This window comes from Paroedura picta, chromosome 6 (assembly GCF_049243985.1).
Source record: "Paroedura picta isolate Pp20150507F chromosome 6, Ppicta_v3.0, whole genome shotgun sequence".
NCBI lineage: Eukaryota > Metazoa > Chordata > Lepidosauria > Squamata > Gekkonidae > Paroedura > Paroedura picta.
The window spans coordinates 86,367,961-86,395,676 of NC_135374.1; the positions used below are offsets into that span (position 1 = coordinate 86,367,961).

Sequence of the window (27,716 nt, forward strand, 5' to 3'; positions counted from 1 at the left end):
TTTCCTCCTACTAATTTGGTCCCTTTAATCATAGGAAATTCTTTGTAGCTTTGTTTGTATTTCCTGTCAGTCCCCTGGTTTAAATTAGGAATGCATCAAACAGACTTTGCCAGGGAAAAGTTATAGTTATAATAAATCCAGTGAAATCTTTCATCAGTACTGCAAGGGGATGGAGTGGTAGAAATCACAGTTCTGGAGTGACAAGGTGCTTGTGTTTGACTGGTGAAATGATCATTTATGGAAAGGTCAGGCAGGATGGAATGTTGTTAAATATTTGGAATGGTGTTCAGGATGGAATTTCATGTTTTGTTGAAAGCCAGCCTGCATTTTCAGATAGCATTACTGTGTGGCATGGGAAAAGACTACGTTTACAGGCAAAAAGCAGGTGGGGTTTGATTTTATTTGTTTATTTCAAATATTTATATCCTACCTTTCCATTATGCTTAAGGTAGTTTATAAAATAGGAACATACATAGTTTAAAAACAGAGTTAAAAAACCTAAAGTAACATACATCAAGTTAACTGCAACTCCTGCAATGTCTGTCAGCACCACTGCCAGTCAGAGACATTTATTTATTAACTTCTTCCAAAGGCATGTTGATATACTGCTGCTTTGAACCTTTTATGGGAGAGAGAAAGTATGGGAGTTTTCTTTGCCATATGTAATTAGCTGTTCCAAAAGACACACACATAGCTACGGAAAACAAGCATGTACAAGCTGTAGAATAGAGACTGTCAAAAATGAGGCACCTGATGATCTTACTTGGTATATGGGATCATAAAGGGAAGGGCAGTCCATTAGACCAGGGGTAGTCAACCTGTGGTCTTCCAGATGTCCATGGACTACAGTTCCCATGAGACCTGCCAGCGTTTGCTGGCGGGTTCATGGGAGTTGTAGTCTATGAACATCTGGAGGACCACAAGTTGACTACCCCTGCATTAGATAGATGAATCCCAGGCTGTAAATGGTTTCTCAAGTAACAAACAGTATGTTGAATTGTTCCTTGAAACAAGCAGGTAGCCAGTGAAACGGTTGAAGCACAGGTATAAGATTATCATAATGGTGACGATGACATAAACCAGTCAGCAATCAAGCAGCAGCATTCCATACCATTTTGTCTTTATGAACAATTTTCAATAATATTAAATATTTTTCAACAGTATTTATGAACATTTCGCAATTATCAAACCTTGTAGTTATAGTGGCATGGATCAGCTACTGTATATGTTGACTGTTTCACAGTTCTCTGTCTGCTCTGTCTTCCTTCCAAGGAGCTCAGGGTAATGTATGTGGTTCCCTTGCTTCTATTTATTTATTTTTGCCCCATGTTTCTCCCCAATCCATGGCAACATACATAGCTCTCCACAATTTTATCTCCAGAACCACCCATGAAATGTGTTAAGTGTGTCTGACTGGCCCAAAGTCACCAGGTGACCTCTTAGTTCAGGTCAGAAGAGCAAACCTGGATCTCCCAGATCCTAGTCCAGGGGTAGTCAAACTGCGGCCCTCCAGATGTCCATGGCCTACAATTCCCATGAGCCCCTGACAGCATTTGCTGGCAGGGGCTCATGGGAATTGTAGGCCATGGACATCTGGAGGGCCGCAATTTGACTACCTCTGTCCTAGTCCAACCTCTAACCATGATACAACACTAGCTTATCATAATTGAATGTCCTGGGTACCTCTCTTTTGAAAGAAAGTGAGCAACTGACCCTGTGCTCTATGATGATCAAAGTTCTTTTGAGAACGTTCAGAATGCTTATCTCTCAGAACTGGTTTATTTTATTTATTGCATTTCTTTTAGTGCATCCTCTTCTGTGTGGTTCTGGAACAGTTCACAATAAAACATTCAACAGTAGAATACATGTAAACATGAAAATAGCACCAGCTAAAAATACAATTACAGTAAATATTCATGAGACATCAGCAACAGAAGCACAAATTTCTAAAGAAATGATCCCACCAACAATTTCAGGATGTAGACAATAGACAATTGCACAGGATTTAGCAACGTTCTGATGAAATAGAGTGGCCTTTTATGCTTTGTGGAATACAAGAAGATCCTGCAAAGCTTGGGCCTCATCAGGGAGCTGGTTCCAGAGAGTATGAGCAACAACCTAGAAGGGCACAGCCCTAATGAAAGGTCTAATCAAATCCAATTTATTACAGCAAAGCTATAAAACAGTAAACTTAGAGTAAAAATTAATGGTTAATAAAACAGATCAACCAAGAGATATAAACTCTACAGCAGCTATACTTAGTTGTCTGATCTTAATTAAAATTGCACAGTACTTTGTAACGTGGAGGGTGGTGGGAATGTAATCTCCCATAAGAGGTTTAAAAGAAGAAATCCAAACCTCTTCATCCTTAGCATTCATATCTCTAATCAGAGGCTCAATAATCTTGGCACAAGTTTCCCTATAAAGCGCATCTGAAGAAAACATGGTTTCCAGTTCCTTAGTGTTGCATGGACAGATTCTCTTCTCCCTAGGGATCTTATTAAATTTTCCTTCTAGAATAGCAGAGGGTAGGGCTGAGCATTTGGCAAGTGTGTGTTCACTTCTGTGACTATTTATTTTCAGCAGATAGAGATAGGGAGCAGGTGTTAATATGTATCTGCTAGGGAGGGGTGCAATAAATGAAGGGGAGCTAAAAAGGTCCTTTTGATGCTCAGTATCTTTGACCCTTTGATTTATAGTTTGTCTAGCTTGATCATGGCCTAAATGTAGAACCGCTAAGGGTAAAAAGCTTCCAATAGCTTTGATCCACTTTGATTTAAAGGTATCAATCAGTATGAAAGGGAGAAGACCCTTAGGGTGAAAATTGATTTTTAGCCATGTATAAAGAGAGGATATGAAGATCCTTGATTCAGTCTTCATCATACCAGCTTCTAAATGTGCACATATTTAGGCACATATTTTGAGAGTTGCTCTAAGGAACTTTGATTGTGCATGCTCTGTGAGTAAAAAATAAGAAGTTGGAGGGCCTAAGAACATTCCAAAAAGCATCTGGGCTATAGTTTTTGCTTGAAATAATTTAAGGGTGTTGGGGATAAGATGAGTTTTCCCTTAGTCTGAAGAAAACTGATTATAGAGTGGGCTGATCTTTCACCTAAATTAGCAACATAGTTTGCCTGGTGAAAGGTAAATAGGTATTCCGGGGGCCAGCCCCAAGAAGCTGACTGGGGGCAGTGGGTGGTTAACTGGGAGAGGCATTCCCATGGGTATGAAAGCCCCAGGCTATGGGCTTTATAGGTTAAAACCAACACCTTGGATCAGCATTGGAAACGAATGGGAAGCCAGTGCAACTGCTGCAAACTGATCATGAAGACCCAATTAACTATCTGGCAGCTGCATTCTGCAGTACCTACGGTTCCCAAAGCATCTTCAAGGGTAGCTTATGGAGAGGACATTGCAGTAGTTCAATCAGGAGGTGACTTTCACATGGATCACTGAGGCAACCTCTGCTAGGTGCAGATACCACCATGGACATACACTTTTCCAAAGCAAAGGAAGCCTCAAGCCATACCCCCCCCCCCAAAGCTCTTTCCAGTATCCACTGCAGGCAGTTTTTAATGCTACGTCATGGATAAGCCAAAAAGAAATACATACAGTGTTACCAAGAATAAACCTATGGTGGTAGACATCTACATAATTTCTTCTAAAGTAAGCAGGAGCCTCATATTTGTAGTCAAACAATTAATTAAATCGTTCTAATGACTACAAATGAACCCTGATTGCTCCAGGTGCTACTTGTGTAGGAACATTCACAAGACTTAATAAAGTATAGTACTCAACTGCATGGTGGCAGTTTGAAAAATGAATTGAAGAATATCATTTTCCCTTTGTGTTCTACATTTTCATCTGCAAGGGGATGAAAAAGAAAGGAGTAAAAAGTGTTCCCCTGGTAATAACTCCAATCATGTCTTTTTCAAGACTCTGCAGCTTCCACAATTTATATCTAACTAGCCTGAAAGCCGGTTGCATCCAGGAATGCAACCGGCGCTAGTGCCCCCCCCTGGGGGGGCCCTACCTTCTGTTCCGCGTGGTGCGCAGGGGTCGATCCGGCCCTTGTTCTCCCGGCTGGGGTGATAGCACCACAGCCAGTCGGGCTGGCACATGGCAGCTGAGCCAGTAACCCTGCCGGCAGCTGGAGTGACGCAACACAGTCAGACGGGCCAGCGAAGCCTCTGGTAGGCGGGGTGATCTGTAGCTGGGGTAGGGCACCGCGGGAGCACCCTTCTCAGTGGCCAGGCAGCGTCTGGCTGTGAGGCTGGCTGCGCACTTCACAGCCAGATTCTGGAGGCAGACACTCCCGGATTGGCCCGTGCAGGCGGAAGAGCAGGCTGGACACCCGGATGTGTCCTGGACAGTGCTCCACCTAAAGGGGTTTTTCACAAATATTAGAGCCACCAGTGGTTAGGATGTGGAACTTGGGCCCTGTGTAGATTGATAAATCCCAGATAATATGGACAGGTTTGGGGTAGGGAGTATTGTTCTTCAGCCTTGGTGAACCCTTAAAGTTTGTAGAAAAACAAGAAGAAGAAAAAACCAAATTTGGAGGGGTGTTAAATCCTTCCCTCAGGTGGTTACATGTTGTCTGTAACTTTGCAGACAATGTAAACCAACTGTGCATGGGAAGATAAAGGAGGAGAACAACCAGCCAAATAGAGCTGGAGAGCTCACAACTGGCATAAAAAAAAAACCTGACATCAGCCCCACCATTTCTCCTCAGGAGGGAAGCCGGGAAAGAGAGGGCCCTGGCAATGCCAGTTTGAACACACACCACCCTTTCTCCTCTATGGGTGAGTGAGGAGGTGCTATGCCCCCCCCCCCGCCGAAAACCTGTGGACTTATGAACAGCCTGCATAAAAAACAAATTTTCATCAGAGAACTGTTGCCTAAAAGCAAAGAATGCTATCAGTAATTGTCAAGGCACCTTAAAAGCCTTGAAGTTAAATACACATTCAAAGGGTATGAATATAGTAAGACCCGGGCTGTGAACAGAAATTTTGAAACAATTTCAAGCCCCACTCCTCATTCCAGTTCTCCCATGCTAATGAAATCTCTGTTTATAGAAATATAGTTCACCTTAGCCTCAAGGCATGGAACATTCATAGCAGTGTGTGTGGCATATCATGAGGTTCCCGTCTGCTCTTAAAAAACATTCTTCAGATTTAATTTTGACTGAGTACCTCTGAATGTGCTTTAAGTCAGAAATCTGTATTTGTTACCGCTCCTGTTGCCATGGAATATGCCATGGAATACGTGTATGCGCATTCAGAGGCTCCCGCACATACCTCATTTACTAGTAGGGGGTCTTTGGAGTCTGCATACTTATGAACATGCTTAGAGGCAATATCATAGAGTGAAGAAGAAACAGTTCTGAGGTTCAGTTTCATTGGTTGCCAAGTATAAATAACTGCAAACAACCCAGTCGTAACTTTTTCATAGTGTGCTGCTGATTTGCGGGTGCTACATTTGTTTCCCTCTCACTCTGTGGTGGACCAGTCAGCGATCCCACACTGAGACTGGACAATGGGGCATCACTTAGGACACACCAAGAAGGGCAGCTGTAACTGGTAGAGATGGAACTTGTTCCCACATTGCTGAGACAGTATTCTAATTCTGTACTTGGGGAATGACTAGAGCACAGCACGGTGAGGAGTGCTGCTGTGCCTTGCAGGACCAATGGGTCAGACCCCCAGTGTTATGGAGCTGTGAATTATCTTCACAGTGCTGGGCAAGCTGATTGGGATATGTTCTGTAAAACTGGGGCACAATCCCTTCTTCTTGCAAAGAACACGCTTGCCCCTATTTGTATAACCCCTATGAATGAAGAGGCTTGTTTGATGGGGAAGAAGGCTCAGTGCTAAGGCCCCTGTCGGATTTGTCAGCTTTCTGCAGGGCCTGCAAGACAGATTCTTCCACCAGGCATATGGTTGAAGCCAGAGCAGTACCCGGTGTTGGCATCTGAGGATCTCTAAGTTGAGGTCAACTGGGTTCCTCGGTCCCAGGCAGAGAGAGAGAGTTATTCACCCATGCTGAACGGGGAATGGGCTGGTATTTTATTGTCTGCCATCTTGTTATGTTTTATTCTATTTATGTTATATTGTATTAATGGAGTATTTTAGGTGATTTTATTGTATTTTATTGATCTTGTAAACCGCCCCAGACATTTGAGAGCAGCGGTTAAACATAAATAAATAAATACAATTGCAAGCTAAAACTTGACATCTTTAGCAGAAATCTCATAGTAAGGGACAGGAAACAGTTGTAAGGAACAATTTTATTGGCAAGAAAGGCTAACTAGAGGAGAAATAATTTTACACACAGCACAAGCCACACAATGATCACTGTATTAGGCAGCAAAAATATGTCATGGAATCAGCCCAGATAGACACTGGATGTTCAGAAAGGAGCAGTGCCTTCCCAGCATGTGGTTATGTGAAATGTGCATCCTCAGAACAGAGTAGATCGATTCGTATGAGGAAAGGGAGAGGGGATGAAACTAAAAGATTTCACTGTAGAAATATAGGCAGGGGTGAATAGTAGGGGAGAGGATTTATAGCCAAGCCTTGAGTGAGAGAAACTTTGTGGGGAGAGGGAAGCAAGGAGTTGGTACTGGAGATCTGCCAGCAGGAGTGTGAGCAAGAGAAAGTCATTGAGGGTACATCTTAGACGGTCTAGGGGATACAGGAGTTTGGCCAAAGCAGAGGATGCTGCTTCAGTGAAGAAAGGAGGAAGAGGAAAGTGTCACTGGGAAACAGATCCCAGCCAATGTCTGACTGAGAGAGAGCTTGGAGGATTATAGGATGTTGTCAGAAAAAGGAAGGAAGTAGGAGCGTTGTTCAGTAAGAGTGGGAGGGGGGAAGAGAGATGATGGGGAGGACTGGAGGGTTAAAGAGGTTTGATGGAAATCAGTTCTCAGGAAGAAAGTTATTTGGTTTTTGCATCCAGAAAGCCCCCTTTAAAAAAAAATCACACTTGGTCATGTGGTTTGATAGGAAGTATAGAAATTCTCTCCTTGAGAGCCACTCTAGGATCAGTAGTCCTTGAGAACAAGAGATGGTCTTCTTGTGCTATTTAATAGAAGAAGAGAACTTGAATGCCATACCTGATTGTTGTGGGATTTTTCTGAATATGTAGGCATGAGTGTTAACCATTCGCATGTGCTGGTCATCTTCCTTCTTTATTTTAGGGTGATGATCTCCATGAGTCACAAGAGTTGGCCTCTTGCAGAGGGATTTTCACAACTTCCTTATCCCCTTGCAATTCATTAGTATTATGACATCATCAATTTATTTAGAATTCTACAAGTTAAAAAAGAGAGTTTTTATACAAATCTGTCATCAAAGCATGTAGGATGAAAACACAGACAGATCTACAAAATAGTTTACCCTCCACTGAATGCCCTTTAAAATAAAAACATTTTTCATGTCTTTCTGAATAACCCTTTATTTCCTCAAATGGTAAATTAACATTCTCTTGGCCTTTCCATGTGGATGTCATCTCAGTGCCTTCTTGGATACAAAAGTATGGTTTTAGAGCAGAATGACAGGCATCATGGGAAAATGATTTAAATTGGTTTTAGATCAGAAATACTGCTTGTGATATAAAGCAGAAGCCCTTCTCTCCCCCTGTCCCTGGCGTTCCCATTCTAGGCAAGCAGAACAAAAGGATTTACCAGGCCTCATGGCTGATGGGCTGTTTGGGGCTGGTTGGTTGCGAAATTGTATAGGGCCGTCTTAGATCATTCCATGGGGAAAAATCCATTTCTTATTGCCAGTGTGTATGTTTTGTTTAATTCAGTTTTAGGAAAATGTACAAGTTTATATAAAGCATTACAACATTGGTGTTTGGAATCACTCCTTTCTTTCCTTTTTTTGAAGAGAAAAAATCTTTAGTTTCTTGTATGTGACCTACAAGCTGCGTATTGATGGATTAAATTGCTTTGATGTTGTTGGCAAAACATGATTACTGATCTAACAAGCATTCTGAGTGTACTTGGAAGGCCACTCTCTGGGTGGGACAAATCAAAGATTTCTTTTTTGTACTAAAGTTATTCATTTTAACAGAATTTCCTGCAGATGAGTATACAAAACCATCTAAATCTACACACTGAAGTACATAAACAAATACAGCTTTGTTGAAATGTATTGGTTACAAAACCCTTATATTGAGAAATGAACCTGATTGGTATCTGCTTCCTGGTTTTGTGAGGCTGGCTGACAATATTTCCTTTGATGATAATACTGGGCACGATCAGCCAAAGTAAGTCTTTTTAGGTCACATTAACTAAATACATAAAAGTTAAACATATCCTTTACTTGTTGTTCCCTAGAAACAATGGAGCCCCTAGTTTGGCTACTTTGTATTCCTGGTTCTCTTTAACTTAAGTATTTTTTTTCTAAAACAAGGAAACATGAGAGAAGTATTTGAAACTCTGATTCTTGAGATCACCAGGTCCCCCCCCCCCATCCCTATCAGGGAAACCCAGACATGGAACCCATGGATAGGAACCTCGGGGCCTTGTCTGTGCAATCAGGTCCATTTGTGGACTCCTTCAGCCCACTCTGAGGCAGATATTGACAGGGTCTTATTGGCTTCTTGGATCCCTGCCCTGCTTGGTTGGTGAAAGCCTCCAGGAAAGTGGCAGGAGGGGCCTTGGGAGACCTCATAAATCTCTCACGCTTCCAGGGCTTCCCCCGTAGCTCCCTCAAGGAGGCTGTGGTGACACCTTTCCTGAAAAATGTTAGGTGAGAGGGACATATCCTATTACCACCCAGTATCTAATCTTCCCTTTGTGGGAAAGGTCATTGAGCAAGCAGTGGCTGAACAGCTCCAGGTATTCTTGGATGAGACATCTGCCCTAGATCCCTCCCAATCTAGTTTCCAGCTGGGATTCTGGACCACGGCAGCTCTGGTTGCTCTGATTGATGATCTCCAGTTACACCTTGGCGCAGGCAGGATGGCACTACTGATCTTGTTGGATCTGTCTGTCAGCTGCCTTTGATACAGTTAATCGCCTAGCCTCCCTAGATGTGAGGGGTATGACCTTGGCCACGTTCTCCTCATTTCTCCAGGATCTGTCTCAGAGGATAATTATGAGGTCATCACCACAGACTGTACCTTGTGTAGTTATTTAACATCTATGTGCACTCTCTGGTGGAGATTGGCAGGAAGTTTAGGGTGGTGCTATCAATATGCCGATGATATTCAGCTCTAACTCTTATTTAAAGAAGGACTGGTAGCTGGAATTACTCCTGCCTGGATGCAGTGATGGTATGGTTGGGTGAGAGTTGGGTGAGAAAGCCTGTACCAGTGGGGTGGCCACCTCTAATGACCTTGGATGGGCTCTGACTTTCTATGATCAACTCTATCAGGAGTTTGGGAATATAGCTTGATACTTTGCATTCCATGGACAAATGTGTATTTGGTGACAAAGACTGTGACACGGACTGAGACAGACTGACACAACTTCTCAGTAGTGGCCCTTGTCTTGCAGAACCAGTTTCCTGAATAGGTGTATACCTTTTGAGAACTCCCTCGGTTCTGCAGGGCATGCAAGACTGCTCTTTTTGGGGTGGCCTTTGGGTGATTCTGATCCACCAGGCAGCTAGCATGCTTCATCTGCGTCTTCACTGTCCATGCATCCTACCCTGCTTGCTAATTCTTATTGTAATTTCTTATTGTATCTTTTGTATTGGGCATATTTTATAAACTGTTGTCTGCCCCCCACTCACATTTAGGAGAGGGAGAACAGCAGATAAATTTGATAAATAAATAAGCAAAATAAAGAATACCCACTGACACCCTCCTGGTGCCCACTTAATGTGTTTAAAGTGTGGGTGGGTCTTTTGCCCAGCAGGGTTTTTGATTGGCCATCAGAGATCTGATTGGCTATGCCAATTTTTTTTTAAGTTAGACAGTAGTTAGTTAGACATGACAACATAAAAATTTCACTGCATGACTGAAGGTAAGCTGTGTATATGCAAATTAACCAAGCAATATATTCATTTTAAAACACATCCTGTTAAAGAGAACTTCTGCCTGAAATATGAAGAATTATTATCTTCACTCCTGGGCTCTACCTCTTGTGACTTCACTCCTGGGCTCTACCTCTTGTGGCAGCCATTTTGTGGTTGGCTCTGCCTGCTATCACAGCCATTATATACCTGTGCCCATCACCCTTTGTCAAAATTCCCAAAGTGTTCACAAGCTCAGAAAGACTGGGGACTTCAATCTGGATGGATAACATTTTCATGGTGGCACTATATGTCTGCCTAAACCAGACTTTCTCAACCAGATTTTCGGGATACCCTGGGGTTTCTTGATGGCCCTGGAAGAGTTTCCTGAATGGCTGGGAATATATATATATATATATAATTTGTTAAATATATATTGGGTGATATGACCATATATATAGTCATGTCAACCCCCTCCCTAAATGGCCAATGATGGGCCTGGAGAGGGTGGGAAGGGGAGGGCATGTGCATAGTGGGCATGTACACAGCTATGCTTCCCAACCATATTCTGCACAATTGCACCACTTCAGGTGATAAAAAAATGAGAAAGCTTGGCCTAAACAGTCATGTTTTATTTTGTTTTTAAAACTAACCCTACAGAATTAACAGATCCTATTTGAACTAATTTGCAAAAAACCCCTCCAAACTGAAAAAGAAATTAGGTTTCTGAACTGTGAAACAAGTTTACTTACTATCATAAGCACTGGGAAGTAAGGAAAGGAAAACTGCCAGGATATATTTCTGAACACAGAATGATGGGAAAATCATTCTTTAAAGGACTGAAGTGCTTTGTTATACATAGAACTACTTAATCCATATTCCCTTTGCTGGTGATCAAATTGTTCCTTTCTTTTTCTAATAATAAATGACATAGATCAAAGAGGTAGAAACCCAGAAAGCTGGACATCCTTGAGTGCTGTGATGTTAATTAAGTGGGAGCACTCAGTAATCTCATTTATCCTCCTAGCAGATCATTCCCAAAGTATTGTGAGACAGTTGAGATACAACTTGATTGCCAAAAGGTCACTGTTCTTACAGATAACATCTATAAAAAGCAAACTTACCATAGAAATTCTTCCAAGCAGTTCTTTGGTCATCAGATCCATGTTTAATATTTTATTTTGAAATTATGTACAGAATAGCCATAAGGAGAAAAAAACCACTTTTGAAGTAGGTTGCTTGACTGTCTCTATAAATATGAAATACTGTGCTGTTGTCCCTAAGGAATGGGACATTTTTTTCACTTTTAGAGACATGTCTAAAATTTAGTCCAAGAAGATGATATGAGCTGAAAGTTAGTACTACCCACTCCATTGAAACCAAAAAGTTTAAGACTTTATTTTTATTTCATAGTGACCAAATGATAATCATTAGTACAGTCAGACACAATTTCAATTTTGTAGCAGAGATTTGGGGATTTAAAAAATCCTAGAAAGTAATCTTGTAGTAGGACATTTTGCTCTTTCTTGTGAACTTACCTCTGGTCTTTTGTAAGAAGACTGTGTTTCAAGGCACATTTCCAAAGGATAAGGGTCTACTGTATAAATTCCCAGACTAAACAGCAAATTAAACTTGGAAACCTGGATACACTGGACTGTCTGGAGGTTGAAAGGTGGTGCTTCCTACAACTAGGATACAATATATGATGGGGACTTTACTGGCATCCCAAAAGCTATGTCATATGATAGAGTTAAGAAGCAAACTGCAACAGAAATTAATAGATTACATTCCACTGTTTGGTCTGATAGCATTTTTCATTACACTTTCATCAGTCAGAAGGCTTTCAGAAAGCTGCAGCTTCTGGTATCACCAACCTATATGGGCCAAGGATTGATGCCAGCCTTAGCAAGAATTTGTGTAAGAGCATTTATTTCTTTTGATCTTTTGACTTTTCTGTTTCTTTTCTGTATGATTTGGATTGTTCCACTTCTTATCCTGTTTACCAAGAGCCTTAATAACCCTGGAGCTATTTTAGCATGTTAAGGCTAAAATCTCATCCCTCCTGAAGTCATCATCAGGAAGACAGCAGAGCAGGCTTTTGTTAGCTTTTGTTCACTCACCTTGTATATGTATCTGCTGTTCTTCTTTAGTGGTAATAGCTGAGTCTAAACTGCTGATGGAGTTACCAAACTGGAGAGGGTGCCTCGCAAACGGCTGAAGATGGGAAACTACAATCTTCCCTGGAATCTTCATTCTTATAACAAACAGAACTTTCTGACCTTGTCAGCTGTCTGCTAGAATTTTTGACTAGCTAGGTTACATTTTGATGTAATGTCTAGTCACCATTTTTGAGCCAACAGCTATAAGCCCAGCCATTCCATTAAAAGGTCTTAACCAGTCCCACTTATGTGTTATTTACTCTCCCTAGATTATAATGAACAGCACTTATATCTCAGATGTATTTGCCAGACTTCAGTCTCTGCCCCTTAATTGCACCTATGACAATCCTATTCAGTTGAAATGGGTATTGGAATCCAGATAAAACAAGCCAGGTTCATTGTACACAGTCCTCAAATCACCACTCATTTCTGGTAATCCACTAGTGCCAGCATGCCCAAATTCCATAGACTTTTTTGTTGTTTTACCCTGTATAAGTACAATTTATTTTGACAATAATTTCAGGCCTGTCTACTTGGAAGCTTACCTAAAATCTGTGTATTCCAGATGGAACATTCATTTCTTTTGATCTTTTGCCTTTTCCGTTTCTTTTCTGTTTCTGTATGATTTGGATTTTTCCAGTTCCTCCTCTAACATTCTTGCTAAGGCTGGCATCAATCCTTGGCACATATAGGCTGGTGATACCAGAAGCCGCAGCTTTCTGAAAGCCTTCTGACTGATGAAAGTGTAATGAAAAATACAGAATGTAATCTATTAATTGATGTTGCAGTTTGCTTTTTAACTCTATCCCATGACATATCCCATGTGGTTTTGTAATCTTTTGATGCTTTATTGAAAGTTATTTTGATGTTATAGTCTGTATAATGTCCCATGTAAGTTATATAATGTTCAGTGTAAACCGCCCAGAGTTGCAAAGAAATGGGTGACATAGAAATCTAAACAAACAAACAAACAAACAAATAAATAAATAATAGCTTTAAAATAAATAGGTTTAAAATAATTACAGAGTTTTTAAAAATCTCATTAAGATTTTCTTTGGAATTTATTGCCTAAAACCTACAGAGTCAGCATTCAATATCATGACCCAATTGCCTCTCCGGACTTCACACATTGTTTAGATACAGTTGTTGGCGGGATCCTCAGAATGTCTCTCTGTGTGGATTTCTTCAGGGAATGGGTGAGTTCATCCAGGGGCATTTGACCCTGTCATCCGCAGGTCTACAGCAGGCATTGGTGCCTTACCTCTGGCATGGCTGAGGCCAGCAGTAAAGCTAGCTGAGTTGATCTTATCCAAAATATAAAATCACCACCTTTCTTTCTCTGGTTCTGCTCCTGTGCCTTTAACTTCAGCTCCATAGAAATTCAACAGGTAGAACATTTCCTATGACTTATATCCATTCCACAAACAAAACCCCTTGAATTTTATGGGTCAAAATATCATTCTAGGAACAGGAGCCAACCCCTCCCCCCAGAAGATAATTGCCCAATTGAGGTGGGATGTCATTATGAAGGTGGCACTTGGCATACCATTCTTTTTTCCCCCCATGGGATTGCTGCCTTGATTTCAAGCAATATAAATAACCTATCTGTGCAGATTTACTTTACAAGGGAATGGAAGACTGCATAGTAGTTTCTGTTTTGATACTCTTACCAAAGTAATAAACTGGCAGCTCCAATGCACACAGCAGATATATTGCTTGCTGTACTGCACAAGCTGTGTTGTCCCGAATGTAATCAGATGAGCCAGTTTTGTTTTAGGAAAAGTTGGGCCTGGCCCCTTACCAGAACTCCCACACTCACACACCCCGGCTTCCCACAACACCCATTTTTTATGTGTTCAGTGATAATATTTGAGGCCTTGCAGTGTTATCTAACCACACAAGCAGACGTTAAAACCAGCACAGGGAAGCTTTTCTTCCCTATTACCTCGAAAAGAGGAAGTGGTCTAGGTAGTCCTGAAGGCTGGCACAGATTGAGGGGCAGCTCACTAGACTATCAAAATGCAAAGCAGCCAATTTTTAAAAAGGTTTTGACAATCTTCAGTCTGTTGTGTTAATCCAGCTGTCACTTTGGGCCACAGAGCTGGCTGTTAAGAATGCACATAAATTCTCCATGACTAAACTAAATACTGAAATATTTTCCTGGACTCTGAAAACATTAATCTTACAAATTGGTCTAAAAAACATTTTGAATCTGGAGCTGTGAACCTTTAGCAGGTTCCCTTTCTCTAAAGCTGTTTTTGTCTCTCAGAAGTATAGCAAAGTACCTTTAATCTGTTTCCCTCCTGTTTGTTTGCTTTGTTTTAAGACCGAGCCAAAGCTTGGGGAACTTTCTGTCCACAGCAATTTTCCCCTTTAAAACATGTTGGAAGAAACCGAACTGTGGAAAAACTGATACTGGAGACAAGTGCTGCTGTCATTGGCCTCCCAAAATACATTGTCTGACCACATAGCACCAAGTTTCCTTATTTAAATGAATAGTTGCAGTGGTGGATTGGCTTTTTCTTTCACATATGTGCTTAATGATCCTCATGAATTCCTAATTATAATGCCATTATACAAACACTAAGAGCCTCTTGTGGCGCAGAGTGGTAAGCAGCAGAAATGCCGCCTGAAGCTGTCTGTCCATGAGGCTGGGAGTTTGATCCCAGCAGCCGGCTCAAGTTTGACTCAGCCTTCCATCCTTCCGAGGTCGGTAAAATGAGTACCCAGCTTGCTTGCTGGGGGGTAAACGGTAATGACTGGGGAAGGCACTGGCAAACCACCCCGTATTGAGTCTGCCATGAAAACGCTAGAGGGCGTCACCCCAAGGGTCAGACATGACCCGGTGCTTGCACAGGGGATACCTTTACCTTTATACAAACACTGGATTCGGTGGTCTGCCACAGAATTTGTATGAGATGGCAGAGAACCCTGTTGCACAGCTGCCCTGACTTCAATGGTTGTTTACAACCATCAGCTCATTCCAAGAGACAGTTCTTTTCCCTTTTCACCCCAGGTAGTGAAAACCTTGTAGAAGCATATCCTGGATGGGGTCTCTTCTTGAAGCCATGGCATTAAGAGTCATGACAATAAGAACCTTGGAGGGAGAGTTGTATGAATGCTCCCTCTAAGCTGGTAGTACTTCATCTGCCAAAAATGACCTCCAGTCTGTTCAAGACAGGGAGAAGAAAGTGCTTCTTTACATCAGTAACCTGTAGAACCTTTTGCCACAAGATGTAGATGACTACTGGTTGCAATGGCTGAAACCAGATCAAAAGGAGATGTTCATTTTTCAAAGCAGCTAATGTTAATCTGAGCAATCGATATTATATTATGGGCACATTGGCCCTAAATAAGTGGAGAACACTAATGTAAATGTTTATTAAAAGCAACAGAATTGTGAATTTTAGTATTTTATTTATTTATACTTGTACTTATCAGCCGGCTCATGGTGACTTCCAATAAAATCCACAAAAACCACATACGAACAACAACAACAAAAAAACAATCCACGGCAATATTGGTGGCAAAACCTAATCTGTTTTCCTCCCCCTACCCATTCACAGCTGATGACACAAGTCCACAATAATCCGCTGTAACCCACTACCGTCCCCAGTACAGGTGCATAGATGACCAAGTCATATGCCTCTACAGGGCTTATACAGGGGCCTATGCAGGGAGGGACCAACCAAAAGCCTGGCGGAAAAGCTCCATTTTGCAGGTCCTGCGAAACGTTGACAGCTCCATTTTTTCCCTCCGAGAGTGTCCTGAGCCTTATTATTTATTGATTATCCTGCAAGACGCTCTGAGTAGCATACTGAGTAGCATACTGAGTACCCTCCCTCCCCTCATATTATCCTTAGAACACCTCAGCAAGCTATTAGATAAGGCAAATGTTGCTCCTGGGAAGTTTAGCATGACCTCTTGAGTCTGCTGATGAGCTTCCATCTTCATCATAAGAAGGGTATGGACTGAAAGGGACTAATGGGAAAACCCCTAAGCATTCATCCCCTGCACTGAATTACATCCTGAATACTTTCTTTGCAACACCTCTCCCACCTTCTGACTGGGATTTAAAGACTCCGGGATCTCCACCTCTGCTTGTATCTGACAAAGGGAGGGTTTAATCTCAAAAGCTTATACCCTGACAATCTTCTTGGTGTCACTGGATTCCTACCTAGCTCTTTTACTGCAGCCCACCATGGCTAGCCTCTGAAATTATCTTCATGATGATTAGTATAACCATTAGCAAACTAACAGCCTTGGGAGTGATTATCTGACCAAAAAAGAACTGGCCTTCTGATGGTACATTGGTGGTTTGTGGTTGCATCTGTAAGCATGAATAAAATTGCTCTCCAGTGTGCTGAGCTAGCTGTTGCAACCACTAATAGCTGTCATGTTAAGTCCTGTCTCCATTGTTTCCACTAAATTCTAGCACCATCCCCAGGAGCTGCAGTCAAAACTGGACATTTGCAGCTTCAGCCCTGTCTCAGCAGGGAGGGAACATGGCAATAAGGGAGACACACTCCTGGGTGTTCTAGCCATGGGCTGTCTTTGCCTTGCATTGGCTTTCTGCCTTATGCAGAATATGTTAAGTCTTTACATATTCATGTGAGTAGAGTGTCTTTTCTGTATGGTGTACCTGTCTCCAGAAAGGGATGGAATGAGCAAGTGTTGGGGATGCATAGCTCAGTCTCCTCATTTAGTACATTCTACATGTGGTAGGCAAGAGATGCATATGAGATGGAGACAACCAATGTGCCTTAAATAACACAATGCACTCAAATTGAGGGTATAGTTATATCCATAGAATATATTGAGGAATCATTTCTATTCGCTCTCCAATATATTTGAGACTTAAACTTCTTTGGAAATATACTTGAATATAATTATTGGGAACAAAGTATGCCAATTGTGGCAATATTTACTTGGGCATGGATTGGCTCTTTAACTGACTGGGACATTTCCTGGTAGGGATATTTCTTTTCTTTTTGAGGAGGAAGTAGCTACCATTGTACTCATGCTCAGGCCACCATCCTCAGCAGGAAATTGCCACCTCTTCTTCCTCTGATTATCTGGAACTACTGAAGAGTGTTTCTTAAGAGCATATACAGCTGCTAATATTAGATTCAAATGGATTCAAATGGGTAGCCGTGTTGGTTTGAAGTAGCACAATAAAATCAGAGTCCAGTAGCATCTTTAAGACCAACGAAGATTTATTCAGGGTGTGAGCTTTCGAGTGCAAGCACTCTTTGTCATTCGAAAGCTCACACCCTCAATAAATATTTGTTGGTCTTAAAGCTGCTAATATGTACATTGACTTAGCAATGGATTAAGTGATATTTTCTTTAACCTCAAGCAGTTGTTTGCTGACTAACTCTGAGGCTGGGGAGCAACTGTAAAGTGTTCCTTTTAAAAAAATATCTAAGAATGCAGCAAGGCTAGAATAGATGCAATCAATTGTCTTTTCAGAAAGGTAGCATTTTAATCTCCCTTTTTCTTCCTGGATTTTCTCAAGTGCTATCTATGCTTTTGAACATTATTATTATTATTATTATTATTATTATTATTATTATTATTATTATTATCATCATCATCATCATCATCATCATCATCATCATCATCTCGAGTTCCTTGGCATCTAACATTTTGTGAAAGGGGGGGGAAAAGTGTTATCTCAGACAAGTTTTGTGGATTGTGCCACACCAAAATATTATTAGAAAGGCTTTAAAACTCTAAAAAGGGATTTCTTGGATGAAAATGTTCAGAGCAAATTGCAACCAGCTGGCTGACAAAAGGAAAATTAGCACTTTGAGGCTCACAAAGCTATTTAATAGCACATTTAGGCCTTATTATTTCTATGTACACCTTGCTTTTTTGATGGGTTAAATGTAAATTAACACTGAATTGCTTATCTTCTTTTCCTCCTGTTAATACCAAATCTTTCAGAACAATGGGAAAAGGTTTCTTTAAAAGCTTCTTCTTTTTTTCTTCTTCTTTTTGGTTTTAATATTGATACAAGCAATTGGTTCAGTAGCTTTTGTCATGAGGAGTGGTTCTGTCTTTAATAAGCTTTCCTTTCCAGGTCTTTATCTGATTGGAAACAGATTCAGACTTAAGTGGTGCATCATGCATTTTGAGCAAATAACAGTTTATGTTGGAATGGAGAAATTCACTACACATTATGTAAATTACATAGCTTTCAATACACGTTCTTCCTTATACTCCCCATAGCTGCAGTTTTGCCTAAATATTTTCCCCCTGCTTACCAAGGGCCTTAATAACCCTGGGGCTATTTTAGCATGTTAAGGCTAACATAATGATCATATTATAGCCTCATCCTAGACTGTTTGGGCATTGCTCCATGAGTAATCTCATGGAAGTAATGTAGCATTACAAGTAAGAGCTCAGAGAACTGCATCAACTTTATTTTGCAGCTACATTTCAGGAGCTCCATGGATAGTTTTCACCACTGAGGGAAATACGACACAACACATTGGAGGAAAAGCTCAAATTCAGTGTAGAATGCTATCAAATGTACAAAGGGTTATATTAATAGTTCTACATAAAAAGACTAATCTTAACATTAAGAAACTGTAAAATTGTGAAGTAAATGTGACGTGATTTTACTTCTGTGAGTGATGTAAAGCTTCAGAGTATACAGGCCGCTATAAACCTGCCAAACAGGGTTGTTGCCTAGCTATAGTTACCAATGGAATGGTTTTTTCTTTGAGAGTTTCACTGAATGTGTCTCATATTTATATGGAACAAAAGGAGTCAGAAAGTTTTAACTGGTCAAGCTTATGATTAGTCCTTTATCTTAGAAACTGTCTGATTAGAGAGAATGAAAGACCAGGCTACAGTTGCCAGCTGTATATGACAACCTGGATGGGTCAATTTGGAGACAGGGATAATTATGGCACATGTCATGCTGATGTGTGATGTCATTTCTGATGTAAAACCAGAATTAAAAGGATGATGAAGGACAACAGTTTAAGACTCAACATGGTGTCCGTGGTTGCCATGACACGAACCAGCAACTTTTCTGAGGTGGACATGGGAGGCTGCAGTAGAAGGAGAGAGGTCAAAAAGTTCCTTTCTGAGAGTACCACCATGCTTGTGTAATTTAGGTAACAGGCTAATGGGTTGCATCGTATTGAAAAGATTGCACAAGCAACATGTGGGGTAGTTACCCCAACTATGGCGGCTTTTCAGCTCCCCCTTGGGTTGCTTCTTGGGGTTCCCTGTCTCCCAGAAACAGCATTTCAGGGGGCATTTGGGATTACTTTAAGAGTGGAAGGTAGGGAAATACTGTGCACAGCATTTGGATGGGATCCAACCTCAAATATTTAAAACGTAAGAGAAAAAAAATCCCTTTGACCAGAATCTACCTGATTGTCAAGAGCTAAGTAATTACCATTATTCTTGTATCCATAAAAAATAATATGAAATAGTACCCTGACAGTGATGGGGGAACAAAATCATGCTTGTATCTCAAAAAAATTATTCTGAATATGAAGACAGATAGTACTATTGTATATTATGGGACAGAGGGAAGAAAGCAAGAATGTGGATGCCTAGACCCCACAGGCTTTAAACTGCATGAACTTTCTTCTGCTTTGTTTCATCCCTTATTTATGTATGGATCAAATTTAATTTCACTTTAATTTCAAGGAACTTTAGGGCATAATTAGATTAATATCTCAGTTCTAATGATATTTACTTGGAAATGTGCTCCATTTATTTTCAAGGAACTTACTTCCAAGTAAATGCCTACAATCCTTGAAATAATTTGGGATTGAAATAAAAGTGATATAGCTGTTTCTCTTCCCTTTCCCACATTGTTTGAACTGATCTGACCTAAGTTGAAATATGAATTGTTTCAAGGGATGCCATTATTGTTTCTGCTTATTCTACCCACTCCTCCCTAGACCATTGTATTTTGTAGAGCTTTTCTGGCTGCTGTTCTAATATATGAGGACCATGAATGCCAACGTCTACCTCTTTGGGGTGGGAGAACAAAGTATTTTTTCCTCTTTTAAAATAAAGGCACTGTTGCTTCAAAACCTACCAAACAGGCAGCAGTTGGGTGGAGTGCCGGAACTAACTTTCACTTTGATTTTGGAGGGTGTCCGAATACCTTATGTGCTGTTAATATCTGCTGAGGATCTCAGTGTTAACGTTAAATAATTTTGTGAAGGGCAGATAGTTGGGAGAAACCTTATGCGTTGGGGAAATCTTAGCACAGTGAAGTGTCAGATTTCAAGGAACATTAGGGTATAATAAGTGGCGCGTACTTCCTATAATGATGATGATAATATTTATTTTTATAGTCTGCCCTTCCCAGTTGGCTCAGGGAGGGTAACAAGAAGGATCATCATGCCAAAAGCATCTAACCTAATACTGTTAGCCAAGTTAAAAGTCTATTTGAATTATGAGAAAGATACAAGTAAAATAAATATCATTAGAATTGAGGTGCTAATCTAATTCTGTGACTTAAACTTCCTGGCTGTAACAGTGCAGAGGTTAAATTCAGGTGTGCTTATGTAGAAGTCCTAGTTGGTTATTTAAATTGTTCTTGTTTCTGTACATCTGTAGTTTTGAATGAGTGCTCAAGGACAATTGAGACAGCATTACAGTTGAACCCATTGACTTGCTCAGGCAATCAGGATAAAACCAAATGGCTAGAACCATACCTTCAATCCACTACTATCTACCAAGTATACAACATTATCATTGAACACCCCGCCACACACACCAAGCCACAAGTTTTAAAATAAGACATAAAATAGCATTGTATAATGGCAACTTTAGGTGGATATATTTATGATATCGTTTGAGAGCTGTACCATAGGTTCCATGGACAGCAAAAGTCACAAACAAGGAAATCCTACAGCGCATAAAGTCCAATTTATCACTGGTAGGCAAAATCACAAAACTCTGGCTCACTTACTTTGTGTAGATCATGTGATCCAATTCAACGGAGAAAGCAATTATGCTAGAATTGGTCAGTGGAAAAAGGAAACTAGGCTGACCCACCGGAATATTACACAACTAAAAGAAGTGGTGCAATTTCAGAAATCATGGTGACAGTTGAACCATGGGATTGCCAAGAGTTGGACTTGACTGAATGGCTGACATCATCATCATTTATGATATGTGATACACAGATCTCAGGAATGTATTCAATGATACATTTTTGCCTGTAGTAGTCAGCCGGCTCTTTTCTGTTTTCAAGTTTTTGAACGGTTCAGGAGAGACATCTAGGACCTGGAGTTTTAGCCTCAAGACTAAATGAGCAGTTTATAGCCATTTTTTTCTACTTGTTGTCAGAAGGTCTTGTATGGAGAGGTGAAAAATTTGAACACCTGACCACCAGGATTTTTGAATCCCTAGGAAACATTAATCCTATTAAGAATCATTGGGCTAGAATGTCCCATTTTATTTTATTTTTCATTATTTATATTTATACTCACAGCTGTGGGTAAAGAATGAAGAAAGAAGAAATGCAATTTATGAAGAAGGAGGTAATGTAGAATCACACTATTGTTTGTTGGTTTTTACTAACATGAGAAGACTTTCTGCAGCTACCCAATGGATTTAGACTAGAATAACTTTTCATATGATACCACTGTAAATATTCTAGATTATGATGTCTGACACTTCTCCAACTGACCATAAGATACTGGCAAAATATCTTTTCTTGGCTACAGTCTAGAATCCAGTTTTTCTGAATTAAATGAACTAAAGTGGTTCACAGAACAGATTTGAGACCTTTGACACATTATGGTTGTCATTCAGACAGTGGAAGAGATGCACAATGTCATGATATTTTAACTCAGTAAGAATTAAATTTTTCTCATCACCTCTATAATCCCTTCGCGTCTTTGGAAACATTTTTGTTCTTTAACTCTAGGCTCTATGCCTTTTATCAGTTATTTGTTTGATGTTTGATAAAAAGCAGTGAATGAACAATTCTACCACTACGGAAGGTACTACAAGAGAACTGACTGTGATTCCTCTCTGTGTAACCGTTACACATTTTCTATAATGAGGCAAAGTACAGATGATCGTTTCTCTTGCTTCTCCTAGTATTCATTTGTATTTTGTATTCATTTAACCTTTTCCATCCTGTAATGTTTTCACCCCCTGAAGGCACCCTTAGTTATTTCTGGCCCAAGCACTACCTAACCATGATAGCTACTCAGCATATAAGAGTTCAGAAAGTCATCATATGAGGAAGGGAGAAAGTATAATGCTCTGTAAGGAATACTGACAAGCTGTTTGAAGAAGAAGAGTAGGTTTGTGTACCCTGTTTTTCATATTAAGTAGCTACAACCATTCTGCTTTTTCCACCCTCAGTCATGTCCAAACTTATCCATGTTGTTAATGAGTATGTGTCAGAGACCAATGATCACATGCTGGGTGGATGGGAGAGTGTGGGAAGGAGGGAGAAAGAGAAAACCTGGTTAACCAATACACCTTGTTCAAACACCAGTGCACAGCCAAAAGCACAGTAGGGTCAAGTTCTAGGGCAGAATCAAGGAAGCAGAAGCCAGGTGCATAATCAGAACCAGATGGGTAAAATTCCAAAGCAGCAGTTCAGGAAAAGGAGATTTCCAAGGAATGCCTCACCTGAAAAGTCAGTTGTTCAGGTGGATGAGTGAACTCTGATATTAAGGCTGCTGTGCAAGGATTTGGAACTTGGTATCAGGTGACTGTGTTACCACATCACACTAACACATGAATGTACATTGAGATTCATATGAGGAATTAGCTTGCATGATTGTACAGGATGCCGAAAACTAGGATCTTTTACCTAAAGAGATGCCTGTGTGTAGCGAGTTTTCAGTAGGGAAAGAATGGCAGAGACCTGGTTTTAAAAGAATGCAGAGTTTATTGAGGGATTTGGTACCACGAGGGGTGGAGGGGAGAGAATTCAGCCTAAGCAAATTCTGGCAGTACTAAATCAAAGCAGAAAACACACTCCTTAACCTAACTAACATAGCAACAACAACCAAACATTCAGCAGAGCTACTCCAATTGGAACAGGAGTCACTCTTTGAGCTAAAAGTGTACAAATGGGAAACAGGGAATCTGACAGAGGAGAGCTGAAATCAATTGGCCTGAGGTATCCAGTCTTCCAGATGTGATGGCCTGAGGAGCAACATGCCAGCTCTGTGTGTGGTACAAGTGTGATTTGGAAAGAGGAATACATCAGAAAGAGAGCAAAGATACCAGTCCTGGTCTGCAAAGAAGTCTAATCTAGAAGGAGGGATCCTGTGTTTAGCCAATTATGCACCTGTTGGATAATGCGCTTTCAATGTGTTTTTGCAGGTGGATTTTCCTGTACAGAACAAGATAATCTACTTCTAAAGTGCATTGAAAGTGCATTATCCAATGTGTGCATAATGGGCCTGTGTCAGGAGCAATGCAGTTGGTATCTAGGATCAGACTATAAGTACTGGCTCTAAAGCCGGGCTAGCTATACTGTTTTTGGCCCATGGCATAAAATTGGTTCTTTTCAGGAAACAAAAAGATTACAGCAGATGATAAAGGAATACTTGAGAGTTGGGCAACGTATCTGGAGAAAACCATAGAACTGACGAAATGGCACTGGGGAAGGGCAACGGGAATTATAGGCATAATTGAATTAAAATTCTGTTTTACAAAACTGGAAGTTGAGTCATACGTTCCAAGAACTTTGAGAAGAATGGGAAGATTTGGATTGGAAGTTCCAGACTGTCACAGGGTACAAAATGTCAGTGATTGCATATCATTAAAAGACTATACAGGAAGAGGCATCATTGTCTTCCAGCCTGGTGTGGCTTAATTGCTGTCATCCTTTAGGCACTTCCTGATTTCTCCCAAAAAGATTTCACCACTTCAAGATTCTCTGTGAGACACAAATGACGGTTGTTCTCCATGTTCTGTGCGTGCCGCGTAGGATTTGCTCACAATGTTATACATGTTGTACATACATTTAGGCTGGGAGGGAGGGGTGTGCAGATGAAAGTGGTGGGACTCTGGCAGCAACTGTAGTGAATGCTGCTTCCCAGATGCCACTCTATCCCCTCAGAGCTTAGTATTGCCAGATTTGCAGTGGAAAGAGAGTGCCAGTGGCAAAAATGTGCAAGGATAAGTAGCCTCTGAATCTGTAGTGCCCTACCTTGCCCGGAATCCAGTTGTTCAGTCCTGATATTTAACAGAGGTACTCAATGTTTCCTCTTATATTTTCCTTTTTTATGTAACTCTTCCTGATTAAAAAGTATACTCGGCCTACAGTTCCCAAAGGGTGTGCCCCAGCATACCAACAGAATACCAGAGCAACAGAAATGTACAGCAGTGAGTGAAAACATTTTTGAACAAGTCTTGCAACACCCAACTCAAGTCCTTGCACCCCTTTGTTGAAAGAAACTGCCATGGCCAACATCTTGTGTTAACCTCACCTTGCTGGGCCTCTCTCTCTCCTCCAACTGGCTCTTATGCAGGGCAATCAGGGCCAGCCGCTGGAAAACAAGGCAAGGCCTGCTGTGGATTTCAGAGGTAAAATGTAAACCAGATGCTCCCAAACCCCTCCCTTAAGTGTTGATTAGCCAGCTAGGCTAAACTACTCCAGACCAATATTCTAGAACCACCCATACCCAACCCTTTCCTCCCTGATTTTTTTAAAAGTTTTTTTTCTGTCTATATTTTTCCACTCCACCAATGGTCATTTAAAGAAGGACTTACTTGCCCTGAAAATGCCACTCTAGTAGATGTCCTTCTCTCCCCTTCCCCTTACTTGACATATCATGGGCACAGATCCCAGAATCAGTAGCGGGACCAGTCTTTTTTTCTTGCTTTGTTCAGGCTTCAACAAAGAATGCCACCTTGATCGATAGGAAGTAAGGATACTTCTGCAGGCTTGAAAAATTAAAGTGTGCACTACCTATTCTAACTCAGTGGAAAAGTATGATACGGGAAACCAAAGTCTGGAAAGCTAAATGACATCTGATTGTACTCTGAAGCACAGACTGTGCAGAAACCGTACAGAGACGATGAATTACATAGCAGATGTGAAGGGTACATAAAAGATCTAAAAATATCCTTTTCCCACACTAGATCTACGTCTGCATTTTTAGCAGAATGCCCATAGTGCCTTTGTGATTTATGCTCAAGTTCATTTTGATGGTATATTTTTGGCTTCATAGGTTACGTTTTTTTAAGCAAGGATATGCGCAGTTCGTCCTTATAAGGAACAATGGTTGTTCGGTTGCTGAGTAAGGAGCCGGAAAGCGGTGATTTTTTGTTGCAGCTCTTTAAAAAAAAACCCTCTGAAGGTATTCCCTAAGGGTGTTACCAAATTACTTTAAGGGTTTTTTTTTTAAGATGAAAATGCATGGAGTTATTTTTATTTCTGTTTTTTTGATCAATGGCCCTGGTTTCTGTGTTGTGGGTTATGCCACAGGCCAAATAGCAGGAAGGAGCTGTACTTTCACAGTTAGATTCCATCTACACTCAGATGAAGGATAATAATCTCATCCTGAAGTTCACAACCAATGCTGACTCCGTTGATTGAATGATGTCTGTTTTCTAACACTGCAGAGCTGAGGGAAAGACTTGGCATGCGGTTTGCTGCTGTTTACTTTGGATTGCTGCTTCAAGGTCTCTGAGAAAAATAACTAAACTAACATGAGAATATTTTAAATGACCCTCAAACTTCATATCTTCCTTCAGCTGTGTCTTTGAGGCCCAGTACCTGTCTGGAACACCACGATAGTATATTCAGAGTTGTGTTCTTTGTGCTAGAAAATGAAATTTAAAAAAAAATTCTCCATCAGGGTTACTCGGTTTTACATTCAAGCTTGATGCTGTGACTTGTAACTGAATAGTGTTAGGATTCTGGCCTTCTTGTGTCTAATTTTGCTACCTACAGAACATTGAAACAATGCCTAGTTGATCCCTTCATCTCCATCACCACCCCTTCACTTTTAGTTGGCGACAGAAAAAATAGTGGCAAGAAAGATTTTGCTGGTGGTCTCCTAGTAAAGTATGCCACTTGTCCAACTAGTTGAATACTGACTTGAATACTGCCATTGTCTGAGATACCAAAAATCCCGGGAAATGTATTTTCCATGGTACGGTATTTCCCAGAGTCATTAGTGCCTGTAGCATTCAAGATTCCAACTGGCTTCTGGTAGGGCAGCTATGTAAGCAGGAGTGGTTTAAGGATTTGTGAGGCCTTTAGCACCAGAGCCAGTTTAAGCCATATGGAAGTGCGGTATAAAAATCGAAATAAATAAATAAGGATTTGCGGGGCTCTAGCAGAGTACAGTTGTGGCAGGAGTAGCCAGACTGGAGTTGGAGGGGGCTCCCACAGTGGAAAGGGGTGTTCTTAAAGAGAGAAAAGGGGGGGGGAGAGGGCCTACAGTCCTGATCCGTGGGGAGAAGGCACCATGCAGGGGGTCTGGAAGTGAGGAGCCCATAGTGCATGCTACTTGAGTAAACTGGCCCTGTATGTAAGGGGTCTGCAAGAACTAACAAAGTAGAAATAAAAGGAGTCAGAAATCTGACTAGATTAATTCACATCAATGAGCACAGTTCAGCATTGCACTTAATTCCCCTGCCTTTAAGGGTTTAAGGGTGCAGTGATCACTGAAGTGACAGCTGGCCTTCTTTTAAGGCAGACAAGGCCTCTGAAGTTCTAGACACAGCAACCTTATAGCCCCTTAGTATTCCAGCTTTTATTCTTCTAGCCTCTGTCTTCTCTTTCTGGCCTTCCCTCTGATTCTCACCTCTCAGTGCACTAATTAAAGTGCCCTCCTGGTGGTAAGTTTTCTTCGCCTTAGGTTTCAATCCTTCAAAGACTTCTTCCCAATATTCCAATTGTTATTCTAGTCTGCCCCCAATTGGTCCCCTTCTTACAGTGCCTGCATGAAGTTTTAATCCCAGACAAATCAACAGAAATTTTTCTCCCAGAAGCTGAACTGTGCAAATGTTGTGTAGCTGACAGCTTTGTTCTGTGAGCATGGAAGGAAGGTGGTGTCAAAGATTTTACTGCCATAAGCACACAAGAGTATAGATTGTCTTTGCTATGGGGAAATGCTGTAATCTGTTTCCTGTGGACATTCCTTTCTCAGGAGTGAAGAGAAATACACCACCAGATTCTGGAAAGAAATCCAGGTTGGAGACTTTGTTCAGCTACGGTGTAATGAAATCATACCTGCTGATATATTGCTGCTTTCTTCAAGTGACCCTGATGGTCTGTGTCACATAGAAACTGCTAACCTGGATGGAGAGACCAACTTGAAACAAAGACAAGTTGTGAAAGGATTTTTAGAGCTGGTAAGTCAGCATGCTTTTTAAAAAAAATGTAAATTGTTTAACTATGCAGCCAGTTCACCATTCCAGTGTTAGATAAATTTCTGTTTCTTGTAGCAAGATGGATGCTCTAGAGCCATAGTAACTATTAAACCACTGTGGTATTTAAGATTAATAGCAATGTTTCTCATTATCTGTGACAGATACATAACAGTCTTGGTGTTGGCGTGCATTTACCTTTTAATTTAAGTATTTTTAAGAGTTTCTGTTCCAGGCTGATGGTTAT

General features: G+C 40.8%; 1 protein-coding gene across 5 annotated transcripts in view; it reads left to right on the top strand.

Annotated features, from left to right (window-relative positions):
• The window catches only part of ATP10A (ATPase phospholipid transporting 10A (putative)), a 133,539-nt gene that overhangs the window by 18,460 nt on the left and 87,363 nt on the right, over nucleotides 1-27,716 (top strand). For all 5 annotated transcript variants that reach the window (XM_077343437.1, XM_077343439.1, XM_077343438.1 and 2 more), the window contains one exon: nucleotides 27,250-27,454. In XM_077343437.1, the coding sequence (XP_077199552.1) occupies nucleotides 27,250-27,454 (205 nt within the window). The remainder of the gene's footprint in view (nucleotides 1-27,249; nucleotides 27,455-27,716) is intronic.